We start from the raw sequence: 22,214 nt of genomic DNA, 5'->3' as shown, positions 1-22,214 counted from the left end.
TGAGTTTCACCACATTCTGTTTCGTTTAAAAAGTCTGTAACTTTTGCCAGCACTGCACTTTGCATACCAGTTAGCACTTTCAGTGTATTTGTTTTGGCAAAAGTTGTATATTTGTTGTGCGCTCAGGTGCAAAGTTATTTTGCTGATGTACACTGATTCTTCTGCTAGTGTATGTGTATATCTACTAAAGAACTTACTTTAAATATTTAAACCAGCTATGTTTAACCGAAATGCTTTACCGGGCCAGAAATGATGCCGCTTTTAATGAGGGCCGCATGTAGAATAAATTTTAGCGCATAATAAGTTCAACGCTGGGCATAAGTGAAAAATTTCAATGCTCTTAATTAAAGCAATTTTTAGATTGTTCAATACTTGAACACAAAGCAGATTAGAACGCTGTTCCAGTTGAAAATGGTGTTTCCGTCAATTTCCGCTGTCAACAGTGTCTTTGGAGAGTGTTTGCTGCTTATTAAATTAAAAATTAGTTGTCAATACTTGGCATACACTACAACGAAAACCTCCAACTAGGCTTCGGGTCGGACGTGATGTTAATCCTTCCTAGGTATCAATCTTATATATAGATTATATGAAAGTTTTCATGATAAAAATTTCAAATTTCAAAAATGGTTTAGGGTGCAATAATTGCACAGTTATTTTTGGAAGCATTTGCATTTGAAAACTTTTGTGTGAATACTTCGTAATCTATAAAAACTCGTAGAGCTTGATAATTCTAAGTATTTAACCCATGGTTTATAAACATCGACCCAGAAAGTTTAAATATAACGATGATTAGATTGTGGAATACTGTAATGAATCGGGTGTCTTACCTGTCACCTGATGGAATGAATTGCAAATGTCATAATATACGTTACATACTGTTCACTTACAATTGACGTATGTAGGCACTTAAATGCCTGTGGTTAGCTTGAAGCATGTTTTGCTCCATAGTGTAAAATTGTTTTAGCCTATACTTGTAACTCTTATAAGCTCTTTTTGGCGTTTTTACTACTTGTCAATTACGGTCAAACACGTTCTAAGTTGGGCTTTGAATATTTTCAGCAGAATGAGTGAATGCTCCACAACCAATGTGCAAAACAGTTTACACATTTTTCAGTTATTTATCAATCCTTTTGCATGCAGACTCTTGTTAATTATCCTTGCTATAACATTTGTGGTGGTTGTGCTGAAAGCTTTATAAGGCATTTGCTGCCTCGACTATTTCACAAAGAGAAAATTAAAACCATCTCCAGGTTACTGCTTACAAATCTTCATTCATGTCACGACTTATGGTTCAGACGGTTTTTTGCTTTATGACAGGGAACGTTTTTAGACCAGTTAATTCATTCAACGAAAATATTGTAAACAACATCACTTACAGTGACAGGCATTGCAATGAGACTCTGTTTGTTTTTAGCCGCAATCTTTTTACCTTCTCACTGCATTGACATCGCTTTTTCCTAAATATGTCTCATTTCTTTGTATTAATTTGGAAACGTCTGATTTTAACTTTCGCGAAATCAAGTTAAGTTTCTTACTGACTTAAATGGGACCAACAGTTTGCTTTATTACACGTCAGATAGATAGAAATAGCAATGAAGCCGGCTGCAGGAATATCGACTTGTGCGAAACGAAACCGAAAAAACTTTTATTTACATTTCAATATTTTTGTGTAACTTTTTCCAACGTAACTTAATTGTGCACATATTTGTTTTCCGTAACAAACAACTTGAATACACAGAGACTTTCTATGAAGTCATCTCATGATATCATCTGTTTTCAACGCGGCGCCTGGCAATCTTAGTGGATAGTTTAGATTGACGTCATGTAATCGTTACCAATTTTGTTAGAATTCTTGTAAAACGAGCTGCGTTTTCAAAGAACTTAAAAAAGGCGCTGAATTTGTTATTAATAAACGGTCATAGTATCTACTTAGCACGGTTGCTCGATTTGCATTTGAAGTGGTCCCGAATTAAAGTGTGGCTCCCAAACCTATCGTAGAATTCTATTCTGCAGTGCTTGCACAACTCTTGATTACAAATGACCGCATAATTCGTACATTTTACTCAGCCAATGAAAGATCTTTGTGGCTCCGTTGCATATCGTAATTGCTTAGATATGGAAATCCGATGCCGATTAAAACCTGTGTTGCTGGAATGGGTTGAAAATTGAAATCTATATCAATTTGGTCCAAATAATAACAGTTTTGGTTCTATTTCCTCGGCATTTTGTCTAATTCTTTGCGACATTGGTTTTCGGGTGTTTGCCCACTGTGAGGAATTGTCATGCTTCAACGGCGAGCACCGAACAACAATTTTATCACATTTTACCAAGCTTGTGTGGACAATGCTTGTATGTGATGATAACTGAAGTTTATTCCTCCCGCGAATTGAACAACGCATTTTCTCCGCATTTATTCCAAGCATTAATGACTTTTTAGTTAGAGAAAGTTGTAGTAGACGGTGGCAACGCACTTCTTTTAATAATAATATGATTGTATTGTCCCGTTTCAGCCCCCAACTACCGCAGAGACACAAGCCTTTGTATAACAGTTTCACGGCCAATTATGTTACAAATTGCTTTTTTGGTTGATTCTAGTTCTTGGTGACGTACGCTATTCTGTGCCAGCCAGGCTTGTAAAAGTGTCATCAACTACTTCAACGTTTTGATTGTAAACTACACCTACTGTGTCGATACTTGTTAAGCTGAGACTTAATATAGTTTCTTGTTAGTCAGTTAACTTGTTTTTAGTTAGTTGGCCTAGTACTGTACCCCAGCCCGCTTCGTCAGAAACGTCCATTTACAGTATGGTTGCCGCGTAATGTCGAAATGAAAGCTTTAATAATAACGCATTCACTGGTGATCTGTGTAGTGTACACCCCTTAGAGAGGAAATGACAATCTGTCGTAAAATACGTCCAGCTTTCTACGAATCCTTGGTTGTACTTGCCATATTAGTAAACAGATTGATTGTCGGAACAATTTTCATGTTAGTCATTATAATTTTGGCTCCCGACTTTTTCTTTAAAAAGATTATAATTTTATGAGTATTGTGTTGGTGTATATCTTCTTTCCTTTTTTGCAAATATAAGTCTTCTATTTTTCAGATAAACTGTATGACGTAAAACGATGTATTTGTTGACCTTTATTTAACTTGTACAGTATTTTTCCCCGATTTTTGATCTCAAAACACACTTTACAGTTACGGACACGTATACACCGAGATAAATAACAGAGCTTTACCACCACTTTATTAATTTCCTTATTAATGGCTACGAAATAATATAGGATAGGCGATTCCAGGTATTACGTGAGCTGTTGGAAATTGACTAACATTGACATTGTAATGCATTGTGGGTGAGATTACCATGAAGTAATCCGGTTAGAGTGCAACGTTTTAGTTTAGGCTTTGTACGATGGAGGCATTGGTCTCGTGCTTAAGTTGGCTAAAATTATCGCTTTCTAATTGCAATACGTTCATTTTATGAGCAACACTTTGTGAAAAACTATTGAGGCCGTTTTTCGTAAAGCTAACAAATCATAGTTAGCAAGCCGACGTGAAGTCAAGAAACTTTTTTCGTTTGATATATGCACAATGGGTTTATTTTGCTGGTTTTAAATGCGACGTGTATCAAAATGTATGGATTTGTTTTTAACTTTGCCCTAATCCCCAAGCCTTTTTGTTTGCTTTTTTAACTGAAAACGGGTATTTCGGTAATTGACGGGTAAGGCTTGGCCTAAAATAAGTTCATGTCTTGACTTTACATGCAAATTCTGTAAGAAACTGCGCAACAAAATTTGTGCCAAAACCTAGAAAACTAAAAGCTTAGTCACTAGAAACTCCAGCCCGAAATTTCTTTCACAAAATGAGTGTAAATGCGAACTGGTACGTTCTACTTGCAAATGTCGTCGTGTTATGTTTGTGTAACCAATTTAACATCTTGTATGCGATCGGCGCCGGTGCAATCGTTCTCTTGTTAACAGGTGACCTTAGATTTTGAGTTTTCTAGGCGAGCTGATTTAATGAAATCTGATTTCTTCTGTGATGACGTCAAGTGAAGGCTTTGTGCGTTTTATTGCCAATTTTGTAGCGACCATTTGTTTCCGGAATGCTGATGAAAACGCATTCGCTTGGACAAAGTGAATGGTACAGTTTTTCTAATCGTCGGTCGATTGTAGTAACAGCAAATAGTAACAATCATTTTTATATTACTTTCCAATATTTAGGGATTCCAGGCTATTCTTGTTTGATTGTAAAACTATTTTTACTGTCAAAAAATTTCACCTTTATTGAAATCTTGTCATTGTTAAGTCTGCAGTTTCTATAATTAATTAATCCGTCGTCAATCAACCGACGTTAGGTCGCTTATGGCGTTATAGTATATTAATGTCGGCAGTGTCATTGATTAATTATTAATTATCAGTCAGTATCAAGTCAATAAATTGCTAGATTATTATTTGTACCACTTTCTTTTTCCCACGTATAAAAACCTCTCCATCTCAAAGCCGGCTCTTAGTCATGTCGTCGTAACCATTTTCACCATTTTTATGGTTCGCTGATCACAAGTTATCTCTTAATAGCTCGAGAGGCGGACCCGTTGTTTCATGCCACCACCTGTTATTAGTAAATAGGCTACAGCGCAGAAATGAATTGCATTGAGCAACACTGCTGTTATTTTAGCGCCATTGCACCAACTTCCTGTTAAGTTGCCGCATTGCGAAGCCTTTTTGCCGTATTTGGAGTTGGCGGGTTTGTGTCTCTCAACTTCTTAAGTGATGTTTGATATTACTTCGAAAAGAAACGCAGACAACTTCACATCGGTAAATTCTTTTAAACCACAGTTTTGTTGAAAGTAACCGGTCTCCATCTAAAATACTGATGAAGGAATGCAGCCAACGTAAAATTAAATATTAAAGGATTAGGTTTTATTCCTGCGGCATTTGGTTTGATTTCCGCAATAACCTTGGTTTTCAGATTTGTCCCGTAGTTACCAACAAGTTAATTTCCATTATTCAGCGTAAAAAAGCAACAAGAAATTAAAACTGACATTTAATTGCTTTCTCTTTCTCATATTTCCAGCTGGCAGCGTGTTATCGACCACGTCGAAAGCAAATTCGAAGATTACTTGAACGCCGAATCCCGTGTGAGTAGAACACAGTTAGCCGACAACCGAGTCCACTGTTGTCTTTATTTCATCGCCCCAACCGGTCACGGGTAAGTGTATATGATATAGTATACAGTGTAACATTGCGTTTCTTCTATGGCACTTTTCATGGATTTATAATTAGCTTAGCCTGAAGTTTTTGGTGTTGTTTTTACCGCGTTGACTGTCCACCTTAACGTCCCGTGGTGGGCGATTTTGCACGGTATCAGCAGCATGTTATTGCGTTTTATAGATGTTGTAAACTTGCATAAAACAAACCCATCACAGACCGCACGACATTGTATCATGAAGTTAAGCCTCTTAGTTGTTCAAAGGACAGGGTCTCCATCTGTAGAGGTTTCACTGCCTTCCCTGTTTTTGTTTTCCATTATCGCTTGGCTAACGAACCATGAAATCCCAAAGCGGTTAGCATACCAGAAATAATGCCTTGCTACCCACTCGTACACGCCATGAGTGGAACATCCTATTAACTCCATAACCGCATACATTATACGCGAATGTGTATTTATAACAGCGTGCAATGCCTCGGCCATCGTCAGCGATTTGTTGTAATGTTCCTACAAACATCAGCATTTTCTGTCTTCGTGAAATGCAGGGGTGCTTTGTGTGATGTCATACACGTAGCCTTCGGTTAAATAGGATATTACGACAAGCTCGGTTTTGTATTACCTTATGTTAACGTCTTCTTTGCTTGGGTTTGATATTAAGCCCTCCGGCAAGTTATTCTTGGCAAGAGCATCAAAATAGCGCTTAATGTTTCCTTTGTAGTTGCCTTTGTATGCGATTCCTGGCTCGCAATTGGATAGCATTGAGCTAGGCTGCCAATTTTGTGGCTCAGTTGCAGTACAGTATATTCTGTTTTACAATTTGTGTTCTTTTAAGAGACACACTTGTTTAATCCATATTAATTATTCATCTGGTACGTAATGTTGTTACGGTATTAGGAAAATCCCATCGTGAAAACTAATTCGAACTCGCTCGTCTGTCGGCAGAGATTTTATTGATTTATAAACGGGCGGTTGTCGTTAGTTCTTTGTTTCCAGGTTGAAGCCACTGGATGTCGAATTTATGAAGAATCTTCACGATAAAGTCAACATCATTCCGCTGATTGCCAAAGCAGATACCATGACCCCTGAAGAATGCTTGCGTTTTAAGAAACAGGTTTGGATTGCAGTTTACTATGTCTTGCGGCCGATTCTTTAACAACTTTCCATTTCTTTGTAATTGCCTGACCTTTTCGACGTTCGCCAGCACGTATGAAATCACCTTGTTGCCATTCTTCTTGCTTGTTTGTGCTCGCCACTGTACAAAGCAAATAGCCGTGAATCATCTTAAGTTAAGACATTTTCAGGTGCTTGGAGTTAAGGGCGTATAACCCAATATATCATGTCGTGGTGTCCGCGTTCAACCACTATCTCTGTACACGTTTGGGTCTCGCTTAACTGTGAATCACTGAACCACATTCACTAACGTTATGAGAAGATGTTGGCTTTTAATTTAATGGGGTCGAGTCACTCATCCATCAACTATACTCATCACTTGATTCTAGTCTTGGACTTTCATTCACGACCACTCTATCTAGACACCCTCTTCCTGTGCTATTTCTGATCGTTTTATTTTCTCATCCAGATCATGAAGGAGATCCGGGAGCACAACATCCAGCTCTACGAGTTTCCAGAGTGCGAAGACGAGGAAGAGAACAGACTCAACCGGAAGTTGAAGGTTTGTGACGTCATCACTTAAGTTAATTTTTTAGTTTCGGCTGATATGAGCTAACAAGCTGTGACTTAAGTATGGGTGCTGGTCGCACTATTCAAACAATGCAAACACTACCAGCTGTTTACAACCACTTAACCAAAAAGTGATTTTGTATAAACTTGGAATATTTAATCTCGAATTATTCAATCGATTCATCGATGTTGACGATATTGAGCAGTCAGAGATATCACAACAAATTAATACTTCGCAGAGTCGAGTTCCGTTCGCTGTTGTCGGTAGCAACACCGTGCTTGAGGTCGGAGGCCGCAGAACCAGAGGTCGTCAGTACCCGTGGGGTGTGGCGGAAGGTTTGTTGGATGATTGACAATTTTTTATCTTATCTTTTCAGTTGTTTCAAATGTTTTTAATATGAATGCTAAGGTATGAAGAAATTGTGTAAGATTGATGCAGGCATTGATCATTGTTTTTCTTCCAACAGTTGAAAATATCGACCACTGCGATTTCACTGTTCTTCGAAACATGTTGGTTAGGTGGGTGAAATCAAAGGCTTTTATTTATAAGCATAAACCCACGCTCCAGATTTTTTTCTCCCTGGTTACCAAAGTTTGCTCAACCTTTCCAGAACGCACATGCAAGATTTAAAGGATGTCACGAACAACGTCCACTACGAGAACTACAGGAGTAAAAAATTGAGCAGCGTCACAACAACACAGGTGGATGGGAGGACTAAGTCTCAGACCAAGTGAGTACTCCACATCAGTGGAGGAAGCTGTTTGCTTCCAGTTAATAGAAAGGGCTGATGTGTATGAAGGACACATTTTTACAAGATCTTCATCTAAGTTGCGATGCGTACTTGTTTTCCAGGAGTCCTCTTGCTCAAATGGAAGAAGAGAAGACAGAGCACATGAAAAAGATGAAGAAGATGGAAATGGAGATGGAGGAAGTCTTCAAGATGAAAGTCCAGGAGAAAAAACAGAAGCTTCAAGATTCGGAGTCAGATGTGAGTCTGATTTGAATGTGTTTGGGATTGGGGTGTCCTCCTGGGCAACAGAGCATAATCCCCAGGAAATCAGAATTATAAACAACTCATTGCATTAACAAAATGAAGAACAAGAAATTATCTTGAATGCAAGAATATGTCGTATATTCGAATAAATTACGATTAAACAATAAACAAGTATTGTAGTTAAGACAACCATACACTCTCAATTGAGGCAGTGATCACCCTCAGTGGAAACATTCATTCTGCCTTTCTTCTATACTTAAAGTGTTTTGAAATATGTACAGCTCTCCCGTCGGCACGAGGCTATGAAGAAAAAGCTGGAAGCAGAATATGCTGCTCTGGACGAAAAACAGCGACATTTCGAGAAGGAAAAGGCGGACTTTGATGTTTTACAAGCCAGGCTCAGCGAAGAAAGGAAGTCAGATAAGTAAGTTTCAGGCACTTTGTATTAACCGCAGAAAACTTGGCCCAAGAAATAAATCTAGGATTTTGCTATTGATGGGTGTGGTAAAAATACTTGTTTTATATTCATTTGAGTTGTGTGTAAACTACACAGAATTTTTTCATAAAACAACCCACTAGAAACTCAGCAAATTTGGTTTGAAATAAAAATAATGATAAATCAATGGTTATGGACAAGCATTGATGTTAGTGGAATGATTATCTTGCTTGATAACTTGGGCTGCCTTTCTTGCATGTAATGCGTGCTGGTTACGTTAATTTCTCGTTCTCACAGATTGCAATTATTAAAATATAAATTTGTAAATGCTGTGAAAATGCTCTGTTTTTGACAATGTGCTAATACTTACCTTGGTTTTTGTTTTCTATTTTTTTGTGTTTTTTCAATATTCTGCCCCACTCTGCACTCGCATGGCTTTGGCTTGACTGCCTTTGGTTGCTCCGCCGCGGTTTCCATGGCAACGACAGAGGGCTGGACAGGAAGCGGAAGACCAAAACCTTGTTTTAGTGGTGACCTGGTCACTAACCCGGTGGATTACAACAATTAACTTTGCCAGACTCTTAACTGAATGGACCTCCATTGGCTCTTTTTAAACTTAATTTGTTTTCGTTTTATTGCATGCCCCACTTTTCGTGACGTCATGCTGCAATGGATATGACGTCACTATGATATCATTGTCCATGGGGCATGGCGTTGGTTCAAGAGAGTTGCACGGTTTGAAATAGAATTTAAAATAGAAAACTGTTTATTTTAATTGATGAATGGCTTATTTGGATGTTTCTGTGAACTTGACTGCTACACACGACGTTTGCTGCGGACGCATGTTAAAGATTTGCAATTTGTTTTGTCTTCTGAGCCCTTAATGAGTTTTATACGCTTCAGTTCCTATTCAAACACGACAATAAGCCGCTTGTGTCCTCTTTGTACATAACAATAATAACCCATTATTACGTCATATATCTTTCATGTACTTAATGACGTCTGCATACCTTGCATGGAGTTTGCCTCTAACTTGCCCTTCACAACCAGGCAGCGCTTCCTCAAAAACCTTTATCCCTTCGTCACTTATACGGCTGGTGTAGCTTTTCATTTGTCGTTATACCAATTCATATCGCTACCAGTTGAGAGCATAGGCTTACAGTTGTTCTGCCTCCACTATTCGTATCGGTTTACTGAATTCACTAAGCTCTGTTACTGTTCCTTAAGCCGTAATTTGCAATGACTATTGTTATTAACAAAATAAATCTATCGCTTCATCGTTTGCGGATGTGGTCTTGGGGAACTCCCTATTTTGAATGCCTTAGTCGCGACCCTGCTTGCGGTTGGAACCGGAATGAACTAAACTTTGATTTCGTTTGAACAGCCGCACTCTTGGAAGGAAGAAGAAGTGGTGAGATCACGCTCTTACTGCCTTGGCTGACAGAGTATCTACCTACTAATACAATGGCTCGTTTGTTACGTTTTAACGAAGATACCTGGAACGACTCATGACATGATTTGACAAGATCCGCATTTTACGAATGCATTTCGGCCTTTGTATTTCTACGATCCTTCACGTTTATGTAAGAAATAGTTGTTGTTTTTTGTACATAAAAGGACATTTTTGCTGAGCGTTACCAGAACCTTATCTATTTCCTATTGCTATTTACATGTAACCATCTAGTTCTCCATAAATGCTGCATGACAAAAGTGCCCTATTCATTGTACGTCTAAACATGTTGCTTTTCGCCGTGTAGATTATTTGAGATCACATTTAAGCTTTATGCTGGTTAATATGAATAGGTTAGTATTTTTGTTTTTAGTTTTATTAGTTTGAAACAGTGGCTTTGTTAAACTCAGCAAATACTTTAATTCGTTAGCTGCCGTTCTTTTCCATTCCTAAGTTGCTGCTTTAATACATGCCCATTAAGTCAAGTTAACACATTATGACAACTTTGGTACAACAGACTTTGCCTATCGTAATCAGAGTTCTGCATGTTGTGACGTATTTGTTACTTTGTTCGTCTTCATTCCGTTTGAACTTGATCGTATTGTTCGATTTTCAGTTGCGGCATCTAATAAGACTTTGCCATCGTAATTTGAAAGACATTCGTCGTATTGCATATTGTATCGCAGAAATTAAGATTACCAATTTGATACCAAACTCTAATGGAACAAATTTCATATTTGTAAATTATTTTAAAAGCAATCTAACTCGGTCATTAAATTATATACTAACGACTGGTCATTTAATTGTGTGTTTTCTCCTAAATATATACAATACATCCATCTGTGTTCTCCTGTCCAATAGCTCCTTGTCTTGTATGCTATGCGACATGGTCACCCACTACAACTATTAAAGACTCCCTATGTCATGGAATCCTCAACTGAAAGGAAAAGATGAGCTGATATTTTGCGCTCGGGAACTTGCCATAATTTATTCTCGGAAATAAAAATTAACTGACAGAGGAAAGTGTGCCAACAAATCGATCACTATCAGCCACATGTAACTTCTTTCGAAATTAACAGTAAAACTTGTTCGAGCAAAATTCAACCTGGGGTTTAATTGACTATGCTAGCCAATACACTTCGGCCTTTGAGATATCTTATGATCATTAGAGCAGGAAAGTATACAAGGAATCTTAGATATTTTAAGTTACATAGCCTACGTGTACGTCTTCACATTTTTAGAAAACTCCCTATGATGTGAGTACAGATAGAGGCCTCACGCAGTACAAGGTCAGTTTATCAAAAACTTGGCTGGTCCTTGCCAAAAATACAATAAGCGAGTTATTCGGAGTTGCACAACCGTTTTATACGAAGAGTTAAAATTGAACGTCAAAAATAGCCAATTACTTTTTCTACAAATATCAGAATGTATTTCGTTTCGAGGCGTAAAAGCGCTAAGTTCTAGCTCTGCGCATTTCAACGTTTTAGATTGCAGTAAAAAATTATATCAAACCTTTTAAACTTTGGTTTTTCTTGACGCGCTATGTTAATTACGCCGGTGGATCCAGCACCCACTTCGAGAATGGGTCCGCTATCGTTGCTAAGTATGGGACTAACTGTTGTAACGAATGTTTGGGAGACAGGGGCTAGTTGTTACGGGGGGACTTTATGTTATTACAATCGCAACATATTTTTACGTGACTATATCAAAACAATTGCTATGAGCCTTCAAGCGAAAGGGATTTTTATTACCTTTCTTTTGCAACCTACAGCATTTGCTTGTTATTTGCCTTTTATTTTTTATCTTTAATAAATAGTTTTAGGCATGAAAACGTTTTTCTAATTTGTTAATTTGGTCCTAAAATTTTGACGTACAAAATAAAAAGATTTAATATTGCCTGAAATATTGCTCATAATAAAAACCATTTAAAGATTATTTGCTTCTAACCCGCCGTCAAATTTTCCTGTCGGTTATTGCTATTAGGATGATAAATGTGCCTGACACAGATCGGGAAAAATTGTTACGCTTATAAATGAGGCTATGGGTTAGTTTCAACAAGTTTCTTTCAGCAAATTCTCACATTTACCACCAACATCTGAAAGTAACTGTAATCTATAGACCAATTGAACTTTACAATGGGGCACAAGTAAACGTTTTTAAAATTTCTGCCCAATAACGAGTTTTAAAAATGTAGCTATGTATAAATGAGTAGGCTTTATTGGATGACCCCTGACTAAATTAAACTAATATTTTTCTGAACAGAACCTTTTAAACATCAACACAAACCATCACATGTTGCTTTTAATAACAACGGCGAAATGGACAAAAAGTATTAAAGTAAAGTAAGTAAAAGTATACAACTTACATACAATAAGTGTTTTTAACATTTTCTGAGTCGAATGTTCTCTACTATAACTGTTTAAGAACACCAAAAAATTTTCTGCCGACCTAAGTGGAAATGTAAACAAACGTTCGTTTAACCGGCAGATTACGTTACGAAGAATAGGAGATTAGGATCATTATTTCATGAATAGATGGGTCTAATCAATGGTATGGTCTAATATACTAGTCTTAATCATCTCATAGTATACACCCGATGAAGCAAGCTCACGTTTGCGAAAGCTCATGTAGAAGAATTAAAAATAAAAGTTAACCCTATAGACTATAGAGTATAGAGTGTCATCCAATATTCTGTTTTTATATTGTGCTATATACTGGGTTAACACGGTTCAGCCCAGTGCAGCAAACATCAACTTTGTAGAGTGTAGAGTGTAGACTGTTAAAGTTATATAATGACGTCACTATTGGGGTTTGTTGGAGTGATAGAAATAATATAAACTCGTGTTTATATTATATCTATAGCTGCAACATAGAAATCTAGTAGTATTCAATCTAAACAGAGTAGTCCTGTAAGTAACAGTTGGAACTTTGTAAGTAGGTCTAACAGTAGAAATACCAGGTAGACTTAATTTGATTCCGTTAGCTTATTACCCGGTATTATATCGTTGGACTGAAGTAGTGGCTAGTGGCAATTTTACTTTGACGGTATGAATGCTAGATTTTCTTATTTTAAGAGTCAGTCGGGTACTGCTACGTTTGCTCATTACGCTTTAAAGTCAAAACTGTAACATACGTGACCGGTCTGCAGAGTCGGACAAGAGCGCACTCAATTGCGGTTATAAATGTAATCGGTAGCGCAATTTACCTGGACCGTCACTTGGACCTACTTGTTAATTGTTCGTGAGCATGTGTTTAATTGTGCTATACCTACAACTGTTAGCATTCTAACTTTTGCTTCGCACAGTTAATGGCGAAAAATAAACAATACAGACACGTAGAAATGGATCCTGGATGGTCACTTCGCCCTGCATTTGCAGAAATTGATTTTAGATTGTCACCGGGCAGCATGGACCTTATTATGTAATAATGGTTTCTGGACGGTTTTCGGCCGTCACTCACTTTCACACTGATTGTGTCCTACAAATTTTGGACCTGGACCTGCTTTTAGTAAGCGCCCGAAAAAAATCAAGTCTGGTTTGCTGACAGTGACAACTCGTGGAAAGTGTGACAGGCACACGCACGAGTGTCAAAAGTCATGAACAAGATGTTTGCATGTTTATGCCGTCGTATATCAGTAGTAATCAAACAAGACGAAGTTTGTGTATATACGAAGTTATAATAAATAAACAAAGAACTAAAGCTTCAGTACACGCCAAGTATGGTATGATATGATATAATCTTTATTCTCAGACTAAAGAATATCTTTGTACAATTCAAAGCCACCAATGATTCCTCATCGCTCTAGCCCCGGTTATCGAGCTTTTCTTTGTGCAAGTCCCGATTGCCGAACATTTTTTATTTCTTTTTTACGGCATTGCCTAAATTTAGGCCCAGGTCTGGGGTTTGGGATGCTGCCATGATGACTTTTTTGTCTTTGCACTCACAATTTCTCGTGGAAAACTGCCATACTTTTTAGCCTGGCATACAACATAATTATAGCTTAGATTTAACTGATAACGGAATTTCAGGGACAAATCAAAAAATGTTGTAAAGGGATATTTCACCAGAAGAAAGTCACCTTGCCTATTTTGAGATGTAGGTAGTGAGTCTAGGAGAAAGCTTTGTGAAAAGTTACATGCAGTAAAATTGAAGCTAGTATAATCAAGGGTCTCCAATCTTTTTGTACTACGGGTCACAAAACCAAAAAGATGAGTGGTGATGGGCATAGGTATGTATGTTAATTGTTAAGTATATGCATAAGTACAAAAACAACACCATATATATCAGTGTGCAGCGCTTGTTACATTTAACTTACAGTTTAACTAGGTACTGGTAGTAATTTGACAACTAAAAATTTTGAAGTTTGACAATATTTGGATAACTAACGGAATAGCCTTCCTAAAAAATGACTTCGCACAGTAGTGACTGGGGAGGATTTAGTAGCGGAGATGAACAAACTAGCACTCAGGTATGTTGCAGAAATTCAATTTAAGTGTTAATTTGGTTTGCTTTATGTTGAATTTAGGTCCTTATTAGTTTTCTTCTTATCTGCATCAAATGCTTTCTTACCTTGTGCAATATGTATTTTATAGTTAGTTCACTTCAGTTTTTTCTATTTTGATATTTAAACCTATGCAGCACTGCAATATATCTGCATCATGCACATAGTATTTCAAATTATCAATGCATGTAAGACTGTGTAATTATGATAAATGCATCGTATCTTATTTTGCACATATGCACAGGATCAAGCACAACACAGCAGCAAGTCAGCGATAATTGACATGGGAAATATGGATGACTCCTCAGTTACGTCAAGCTGGGAAGATGTTGGTGATACTACTCACAGGGTCAAAGACTCGTCCATCGAAGGACAAGAAGGTCCGGGCATGGTGTCGGGAATTAGTGGCAATTTAGGAAAAGCCGTTGCAGATCAGGTCTTATTAAACTCCTCTTGTGCAATTTTGAATTGTTGATGATTTATGTACTTTATGGTACATTTTTCTCTCATTCTGCTATGTAATGTATACAAATTGAAAGAAAACTTTTAGCAAGAAATTAATTTTTTATCATATGATATATAGTAATTTGTGTAATCTTTGGCACACACTTCTAACTTAAACTTCATTAAATGTCATTGTTCATTATTTCCAGCATTATTTTTAATTTTCTGTTTTAAAATTTGGTTATCAAATTTCACTTTGCCTTTTTCAAAGCTGTGTTTTTGTTTATGGTTAGATGTGGCAAAGTGGTCAACAGCAAGCTCGTAAAATGATTGATGTCTATGCAAACATTGATATCCTGAGGCCATATTTTGATGTGGAACCTAAAGTTTTACTTTTTCGTCTGGGTTCATCTTTTCTTCCATTGCGTTCATTGACTACGCCACAGGTAAAACTATTTCTGCATACAAGTTATGTATTTTCAGGTTTCACACCAGTGTAGCAGGTCTCGTGTTCACAGTTAACTTGCTATTTTGTTTCGAATGCTGTTTCTAGAAAATTCCAAATGAATTGTATGGACCTCTCATGATTGTTTTTACACTGATTGCAATATTACTCATGAATATGAAGAATGCTGGAACTGTTTTGGTAGGTTTTGTTATTTATCATGATTCTGTAGCCTGTACATGTTTTCAGATATCGTGATCGCCCATAGTAACTGATGTTAGTGTAACTATTGCGTTTTCTCACTTTCACTTGTTAAATTTCAGCAACAAGGCACTTTAATGGGAACAGCATTCGGTATCTGCTTCGGATATTGGTTTGGCGTTTCAGGGCTGATCTATTTTCTTGCCTATTTGTGCAATGCTTACATTAGTGTTGTTCAATGCTTATCTCTCCTGGTAAGTTCCCAGCTTAAAAATACTTCACTCAGTCATCAAAGCTTCAATGTAAACTGGCAGTTTTGCTAATGTCGACACAGTATTTTAAATGTAAGAACATAGTCTCATGTGTGGTTGTACGTCTTGTTAATTTTTCTTGCCATTTAAAATGTAGCTTTGGGTACGAGGTACTTGTAACCATTGACTGAGTCAAATTATATCACAACTTGCTAAACATACATAAATTTGTTTCAAGGGTTATGGCATGGTCAGTCATTGTATTATTCTTCTTTTGGGACATTTCACACATTATTCTCATGGTGTCTTCTACTTTCTCTGGGCTATAGTGGCTGGAGCATCAGCTGCTAGAATGGTAAATATGAATCTCATAATTCAGAAATTTATGGTTGTCTTTACACCACAAAAGTTAATGTGCGTTTAATTTGCTGAAAATGTCTTTCAGTAGATTGGAAACATTTGTCCAGTATTTATGTGTATTTTTGTTTACGTTATTTATTGTTATCTTTTTCCATTTCTATATTTTTAGGCTTTTACTGGGTTTTTCAGACATAGCTTTTTGTCATTGTATACCATAGGACATGTCTTGGTCACTTAGAACATCTTCTAGTGTCTATTTTGTTTTTTCATGTTGAGCGAAATAATAAATTTTTGTTTCAGATAACAGTTCTGCTTTCAAGAACAGTTGGCAAGTCACAGAGACTGCTACTCTGCATAACAATCTCCAGTTTTCATATGTTGTTTTTACTCTATTTACACTTTGCTTATCATCAAGTTGTCAAAGGTGCGCTAACAACAACTTATAGCATTGATAGTCGTGAATTAAAAGTTTTCTATAACACGTCATATGCTTTCAGATATTTTGGAAACATTAGACAAAGATCTCATCCCTGCGTACCAAGCGGCAGAAGACAACATTCGAGTCGCGCGCGATGAACCAGAATCCGAGATTGCTGCAACATAATTTTACCTAACTTTGTACATACCATAGTTCACTTGTATGAAATAGGCCTGACTTATCACTTATGTTGGGACTGGAGTACTGGACCACTGAGCATTTTATTCCCGTTTTATTTATTCAGTTTTATTCTTTCTGTATGAAGCATGCTCATCGTTGATCAATGCGTTTCGGTGCTCTATAATAGATTTGCTTTTTACTGACAACTTATGTCAAACGTTTGGTTCATGAGCTAATGCACCGGAAAAGTAATAAAGCCAAGAAGGCTTATAACTTGCACGGTAGTTATGATGGTGCAGTATTGACTTTCCGGCGACAGGTAGCACGATCGCTAAAAACAAAAAAGAACAAGATGCCAAGTTATCCTTTACTGACCAGAATGCAACGTGTTCTAGTAACATCTGGTTGACTATAACATTAAGCTTAATGTTGTACATCGGCGAATGGAAAATGAAGAAACCCCATCACACTGAGACAATGGTATGTACCACAAGCTTTATCCTTAGTCTGAGGAAAGTCTCGCTTGACTTGAACTTGGCAATGATTTCTCATCGCTCGAGCCCCGGTCACCAAGCTTGATTTTTGTGGAAGTTTTGATGGATAGTGTTAGTTAAAGGCGTAGGAGTCTTAAAAATATTGTGGGAAACGATGAAAATAGTACATTGAGCAAACGCAACAGTTACTTCGTCTGCGTTTTTGCTGTCTGTCAAAGAAAATAAATTAAGAAAACGAGTTGTTAAGAATCAAGTTTGAATAACTGTTACTATCGGACAATACGTGCTGTACATTCCAAACTAGTCGAGACCAGTCCTCCTGTGTCGAGCACTAAGTTGCAAACAATCACTTCAAACGTCTCTTGCACGCAGATCGTCGTAACTGCAAATTAAAAAGTTAAGGTTGTTTTATTGAAGCGGCAGTGTAGAGTCGCTTTTTGTCGTTACGACGATGTTAGATACACTGATATCTCTCACTGGTCTTTACCTACGAACCGGGCATTTTTCGCTTGAAAACTATTTCCATGTTAATATCTTGTAAAAGATTTAGCGATAATTCACATTTCTGAAATTCATCTATATTTATCTAAGCAGTCTGGTGGCATGGCTGGTGAGCAGCAGAACTTTAGTCTAAAAACGCATTAACAGGAGAACCTATCGAGTTAATCGTGTTTAACTCCATCTATAGGTAAGTATAAGTTTGTTTGCACTGGACATACAAGTTAAAATTCAGTTTGTGATTAAGGCAAGAAAACCAAATATTTGACTTTTCGAAAATGACTTTGTCACGGTGTCGCTATTAGTCGTATAAAGAGGAACGAAAGCTAACTACACTTCCGGACAGTTTGCTCGTGAGTTTATCACGGTTGCACTATATGACGAGAAAGACAGATGTAGCCGTTCACAGAAAGTGATAGCTTAATCTGTCCTACCAACGCTAAGATTACTCACTGATTTTGAACGATGGATAACACTTATGCTTACGGACCAACGTTATCATATTTATCTAAGGAAGATCAGCAGAAATACTCAGCTGAGTTTAAGAGATATTTGCAGAAAGCCTGGAGAGAGGACGCTACTCCTAAAGAATGGAATGGATATTACTTACTTCCTGCACATGAACCGGCTACTGCTCAGTGTGCTTACAATGAATGGAATCCAAAGGAAGGCGACGTCATTGTTGCGTCATACCCAAAAACAGGTGATATGTTTGTAAGATTGTATTGCTATGTAGGCCAACACGTAGCCTATCCAAACCAAAATGATTTCAGTAGCCTACATACGAGTTTTCCCTGCAACAATCAACACTTGACAATTGTTAAGACTTATTATTGTTAATTGTTAACACTTAATTATTATTTTTAAGGGATTCTTTTAAAGTTTGGTTTAGTTTTCTGCAAAGTTGTTTCCAAAATGTAATTAACAGCGGTAGTAACACATATTTCTAATCCTTAGTTTGTATAGACGGTGATTCAGGCGTAGACTATATAGCAACCATCGGTAATTTGTGCTTTGTATAAATACTAATAAATCTACTAACTTAATATAATTTTTATACGATTTGGTTTAAAATAGATTTCTAAAACAGGTACCACATGGTTGGGAGAACTTGTTTGCAATGTTGTTCATTGCCATGATCAAAAAATGTTGCAAAAAGTAACAGACACCACGTTTTTCTTTACCTTCTTATCAGACGGACCAGGTAAACTATAAAAATGATTTGGAAGAAAACACAGAATCTATTTTGGTATCTTGATTTGTAACTTATTTGTGACAGAATCAAAATTTGAGGTCCTTGAAAAACTGGACATTCCAAAAAAAGTGATGCGAACACATTTACCGGCATCTTTGATTAATTTCAAAAAATATCATGAAAGAGGAGTAAAGGTTTGTAGCCTACTGTATATACAGTATAAAGCATCCACCATGTAGGTTGATAATGAGCAGTCTAAGCAACCAAATTTTGTTGCTCTTTTCTCAGGTGATTTATATAATAAGAAACCCTAAAGACCAAGCAGTGTCCTGGTATCACTTCTGCAGAACTCAACCCTTTGCTGCTTTGCCATCATATAAGGATATGTACACCAGTGACAAAAGAAAATTCTTTGATAGTTACATAGATAGGTTAGTTACATAGATAGGTATGTTTGTTAAAAACAATTTAAATAGCGAACAAAGGATCAAAAGGAAGAAAACGTGCTTATTCTATGCAGATGTTTCCGTTGAACGAATGTTTTAAGATTTTGGGTTTGTTCTGTGTGTGAGGTCTATTTGTGATCTTACTGTACAAGTTGAATAAGGCTATTGTTCGATTTATTGCTGTAGTTTGAAATTGTTACTTTTACTGTAAATTAGGAGAACAAAAGCTTTTTGCTAAGAAAGGGGAAGGATATTTGGAGCATCTTAAGGAATGGTATCCCCACCAAAATGACAGCAATGTTTTGTTTGTTCATTATGAAGATTTGAAAAAAGTAAGAATCAAATGTTTTCAAGAGAAACAAGCAAGAGATTTTTAAAATATTTCCTTCACTTTTACATTTTTGTTTTATCATTCAAAGCAAGAATACAAAAGAAGCAATTAGAAAGGTTGCAAAATTTTTGAATGTGGACTTAAATGATGGGGACGTGGAAATAATAGCAGAGAAAATAAGTTTTGAATCGATGAAAAAATCAAAAGTAGAAGACAGAAAAGATGGCAAAACTTCATTGCTTCGTAAAGGTTAGGCTAACATTTTATGACTTTGTAATGAAAAGGTTGTTTATCGTTCCTTAGCCTGTAAGGGCGACCACTTCAATTACAAAGTTTGTCTGTTGAATAGTTTATTGTCCTCGAAGTAAATGAGCCTCAAGGTCGTTGTTTCGCTTTTCTTAATTTTAGAATTAATTGTACACCTCGACAACTTTATATTCTGATTATATTGAAGCTTCTTTGAACGAATACATCAAGATAAAACATTGATACAGCAACTACAGCATAAAGACCTACATGTTGCGGCGTTGATCGTAATAACAAGAAGAGACTGAATAAATCAAAATGCACACACAGTAAGCACGAAGCAATCGATTACGTCACGCAGTGTTATGCTTCGCTGATTCGATAGATGAGAATTCTATGTTTTACACAATTTTATATTACATTAATTCATAATATTATCACAACTTATAACCTAATTTTTTTAATTTAACTTTTGATACAAGAAATTTTTGTGTTTCTCGTTCTCATTGCCAGGTAAATTTGTTTTCGTTTCTTAGGTACGGTGGGAGAATGGAAGAACTGTTTGACTGTGGCTCAGTCGGAATTGATCGACAGGAAAGTGAAAAAAATTCTCGGTGATGCAAACTTGAAATTTATTTATGAATTGGAGTAAGACTTTTTGTTTATCGCAGGTGTTTTATTGTACTTGTGATAATCGGCGCATGATGTGCCAATGACATCCTGTTTCCAGTTTTCTGTTTAAAGTCGTGGCATTAAATATCATGCCTATATTACGTGAGTCATACACAGCTGTTCATTCATTCTTTCTTGCTATTACAATCAACGCTGTAACATGGACCTTTTGATGCTGTTGCTGTGCCAATGTTCTGTTAAAATGTAATCGTTCAAAGAAGGTTCAATATAATCAGTTTATACCAGTGGTGGGCAAACTGCGGCTCGCCGGCATGTTTTTTGTGGCTCTTCTAGTCGAATCGTAAAATTCCAAAAAAATTGTAAAGGCTACCAAGAGTACCGTTTATGAACGTTACTCTCTTTTTCTTTTATTTAGGCCAGCATTTCGTTTATGACGTAACAACAGACATAGAATCCGAAGAGTTAGTTAACAGCAAGTCAACGCAATTTCATTGCTAAGACAGTGAGCTCTAGCTCAGTTTAGTCTACTTAAATACACTGCAAAACGAAAACGATGACATTTAATGCTAGCAAGTATAGTCTTTAACAAAGATTGGCAAACTGTGGCTCGCCGACATGTTTTTAGTGGCTGCTCTAGCTGAATATTAATATCCAATATTGTTCATTATCGATGCATTGTTTACTGTATTAGTATTGACACTACTGATTTTGCGGCTCGCTGGTGTTTGTAGTTTTCCGCAAGTGACTCTTTCGTTGAACAAGTTTGCCCACCCCTGGTTTATACAGTTGTCATTCCTGTGTAACCATTGTTGAATTCAATTTGAAGAAGTTCAGTGTCAAGTTAGACAACTTTGTTGTCATCTTCACAAGACAATAAGCCGTTAAGGTAAACATTTAAGTCCGAAGGTGAGAAAAGCAGACAACGACCTTATGAGACTCATATATCATCATCCGCAATAAACAATTCAACAAGCAAACATTGTAGTGAAGTGGGTCAAGCTGTCAAGTTCAACTACCATATACAACCATTTCATTACATACTTTTTGTTCGAAAAATAAAAATGGTAATTTTTAGAGCATGAACAAACAGTTTGGAAGAGAAAACGGCAAACCACTAGGGCTTAAAGCTTGCAAGACTTTCAAATGAACTCAATGAAAATGCATGGTAATAAGCAAGCCAGATTAAGCCCCAAACCGTACAACAAATTTTAAAATTATACACAAATAAGACAAGGTTAAAATGAAAAACAAAGGCAGCAACATATTTGTTTCACAAATTTACAACAATTATGCAGTTTCGGTGAAGGTTCAAGAGTTAAGTTTTGTCAAAAAGTGGTACATACGGTTTCAACAGATAACTCTGATCAAATAAGAAAATTTTTGACTGTCCAACCGAAAACCGGATCTGTGGCGGAGCGGTTAGCGGGTCTGTAACTCGATTCCCAATTTCCCGACCGTTGTAATACACTTGAGCAAGATATAAACAACGCTTGTTTTTGTTTAGTGGTCTTTGATAAACAGTACCAGTTTCAGGCAACATAATACAAACTTAAAAAATCCATCAAAGCTTGGACAAAAGTAGGAAATCATCACCGAGTTTAAGTCGTGCAAATATTTTCCTCCAACCTACCCATATCGATTGTGTAAGGATAGAATATCTTACAAATTTCCAGCCATTGGAGCAGTTAAACTGGTACAACAAAAACTGCAATTTGTCGTTGGCGCGATGAACTGTACTAAAATAGTATCTGAATGAATCGTGTATAATGTAGTCAGAGCGCTATGAAGATATTGCTTAT

The 22,214-nt window shown here is 36.8% G+C and overlaps 3 protein-coding genes across 5 annotated transcripts in view; all 3 read left to right on the top strand.

Moving 5' to 3' along the window:
* The window catches only part of LOC143462976 (septin-7-like), a 131,832-nt gene extending 121,405 nt beyond the window's left edge, over positions 1-10,427 (top strand). For 2 of the 3 annotated variants that reach the window (XM_076961310.1, XM_076961311.1), the window contains 9 exons: positions 5,077-5,211; positions 6,205-6,322; positions 6,791-6,883; positions 7,131-7,227; positions 7,359-7,410; positions 7,503-7,622; positions 7,745-7,880; positions 8,168-8,310; positions 8,811-9,604. In XM_076961310.1, coding sequence (XP_076817425.1) covers positions 5,077-5,211; positions 6,205-6,322; positions 6,791-6,883; positions 7,131-7,227; positions 7,359-7,410; positions 7,503-7,622; positions 7,745-7,880; positions 8,168-8,310; positions 8,811-8,850 — 934 coding nt within the window. In that variant the 3' untranslated portion in view covers positions 8,851-9,604. Of the gene's footprint in view, positions 1-5,076; positions 5,212-6,204; positions 6,323-6,790; positions 6,884-7,130; positions 7,228-7,358; positions 7,411-7,502; positions 7,623-7,744; positions 7,881-8,167; positions 8,311-8,810; positions 9,605-9,706 lie in introns of those variants that run through there. The other variant, XM_076961312.1, reaches the window with a different exon arrangement.
* Positions 10,428-12,744: 2,317 nt separating this feature from the next.
* Positions 12,745-16,782, top strand: LOC143462975 (protein YIPF3-like). Its single transcript, XM_076961309.1, has 9 exons — positions 12,745-14,000; positions 14,135-14,240; positions 14,518-14,709; positions 15,011-15,163; positions 15,271-15,363; positions 15,486-15,617; positions 15,853-15,969; positions 16,275-16,398; positions 16,472-16,782. The coding sequence occupies exons 2-9, from the start codon at positions 14,178-14,180 to the stop codon at positions 16,576-16,578; spliced, it is 981 nt and encodes a 326-aa protein (XP_076817424.1). The 5' UTR covers positions 12,745-14,000; positions 14,135-14,177; the 3' UTR covers positions 16,579-16,782.
* Positions 16,783-17,891: 1,109 nt separating this feature from the next.
* On the top strand, positions 17,892-21,010 carry LOC143462169 (sulfotransferase 1B1-like). Its single transcript, XM_076960220.1, has 8 exons — positions 17,892-18,267; positions 18,655-18,768; positions 18,844-18,953; positions 19,048-19,190; positions 19,280-19,287; positions 19,422-19,537; positions 19,629-19,785; positions 20,319-21,010. Exons 1-8 carry the CDS (start codon positions 18,030-18,032, stop codon positions 20,432-20,434), a joined length of 1,002 nt encoding a protein of 333 aa, XP_076816335.1. The 5' UTR covers positions 17,892-18,029; the 3' UTR covers positions 20,435-21,010.
* Positions 21,011-22,214: the final 1,204 nt, after the last annotated feature.

This window comes from Clavelina lepadiformis, chromosome 6 (assembly GCF_947623445.1).
Source record: "Clavelina lepadiformis chromosome 6, kaClaLepa1.1, whole genome shotgun sequence".
Taxonomy (NCBI): domain Eukaryota; kingdom Metazoa; phylum Chordata; class Ascidiacea; order Aplousobranchia; family Clavelinidae; genus Clavelina; species Clavelina lepadiformis.
Note: the sequence above shows the minus strand (reverse complement) of the source record. Positions and strands in the feature narration are given on the sequence as shown.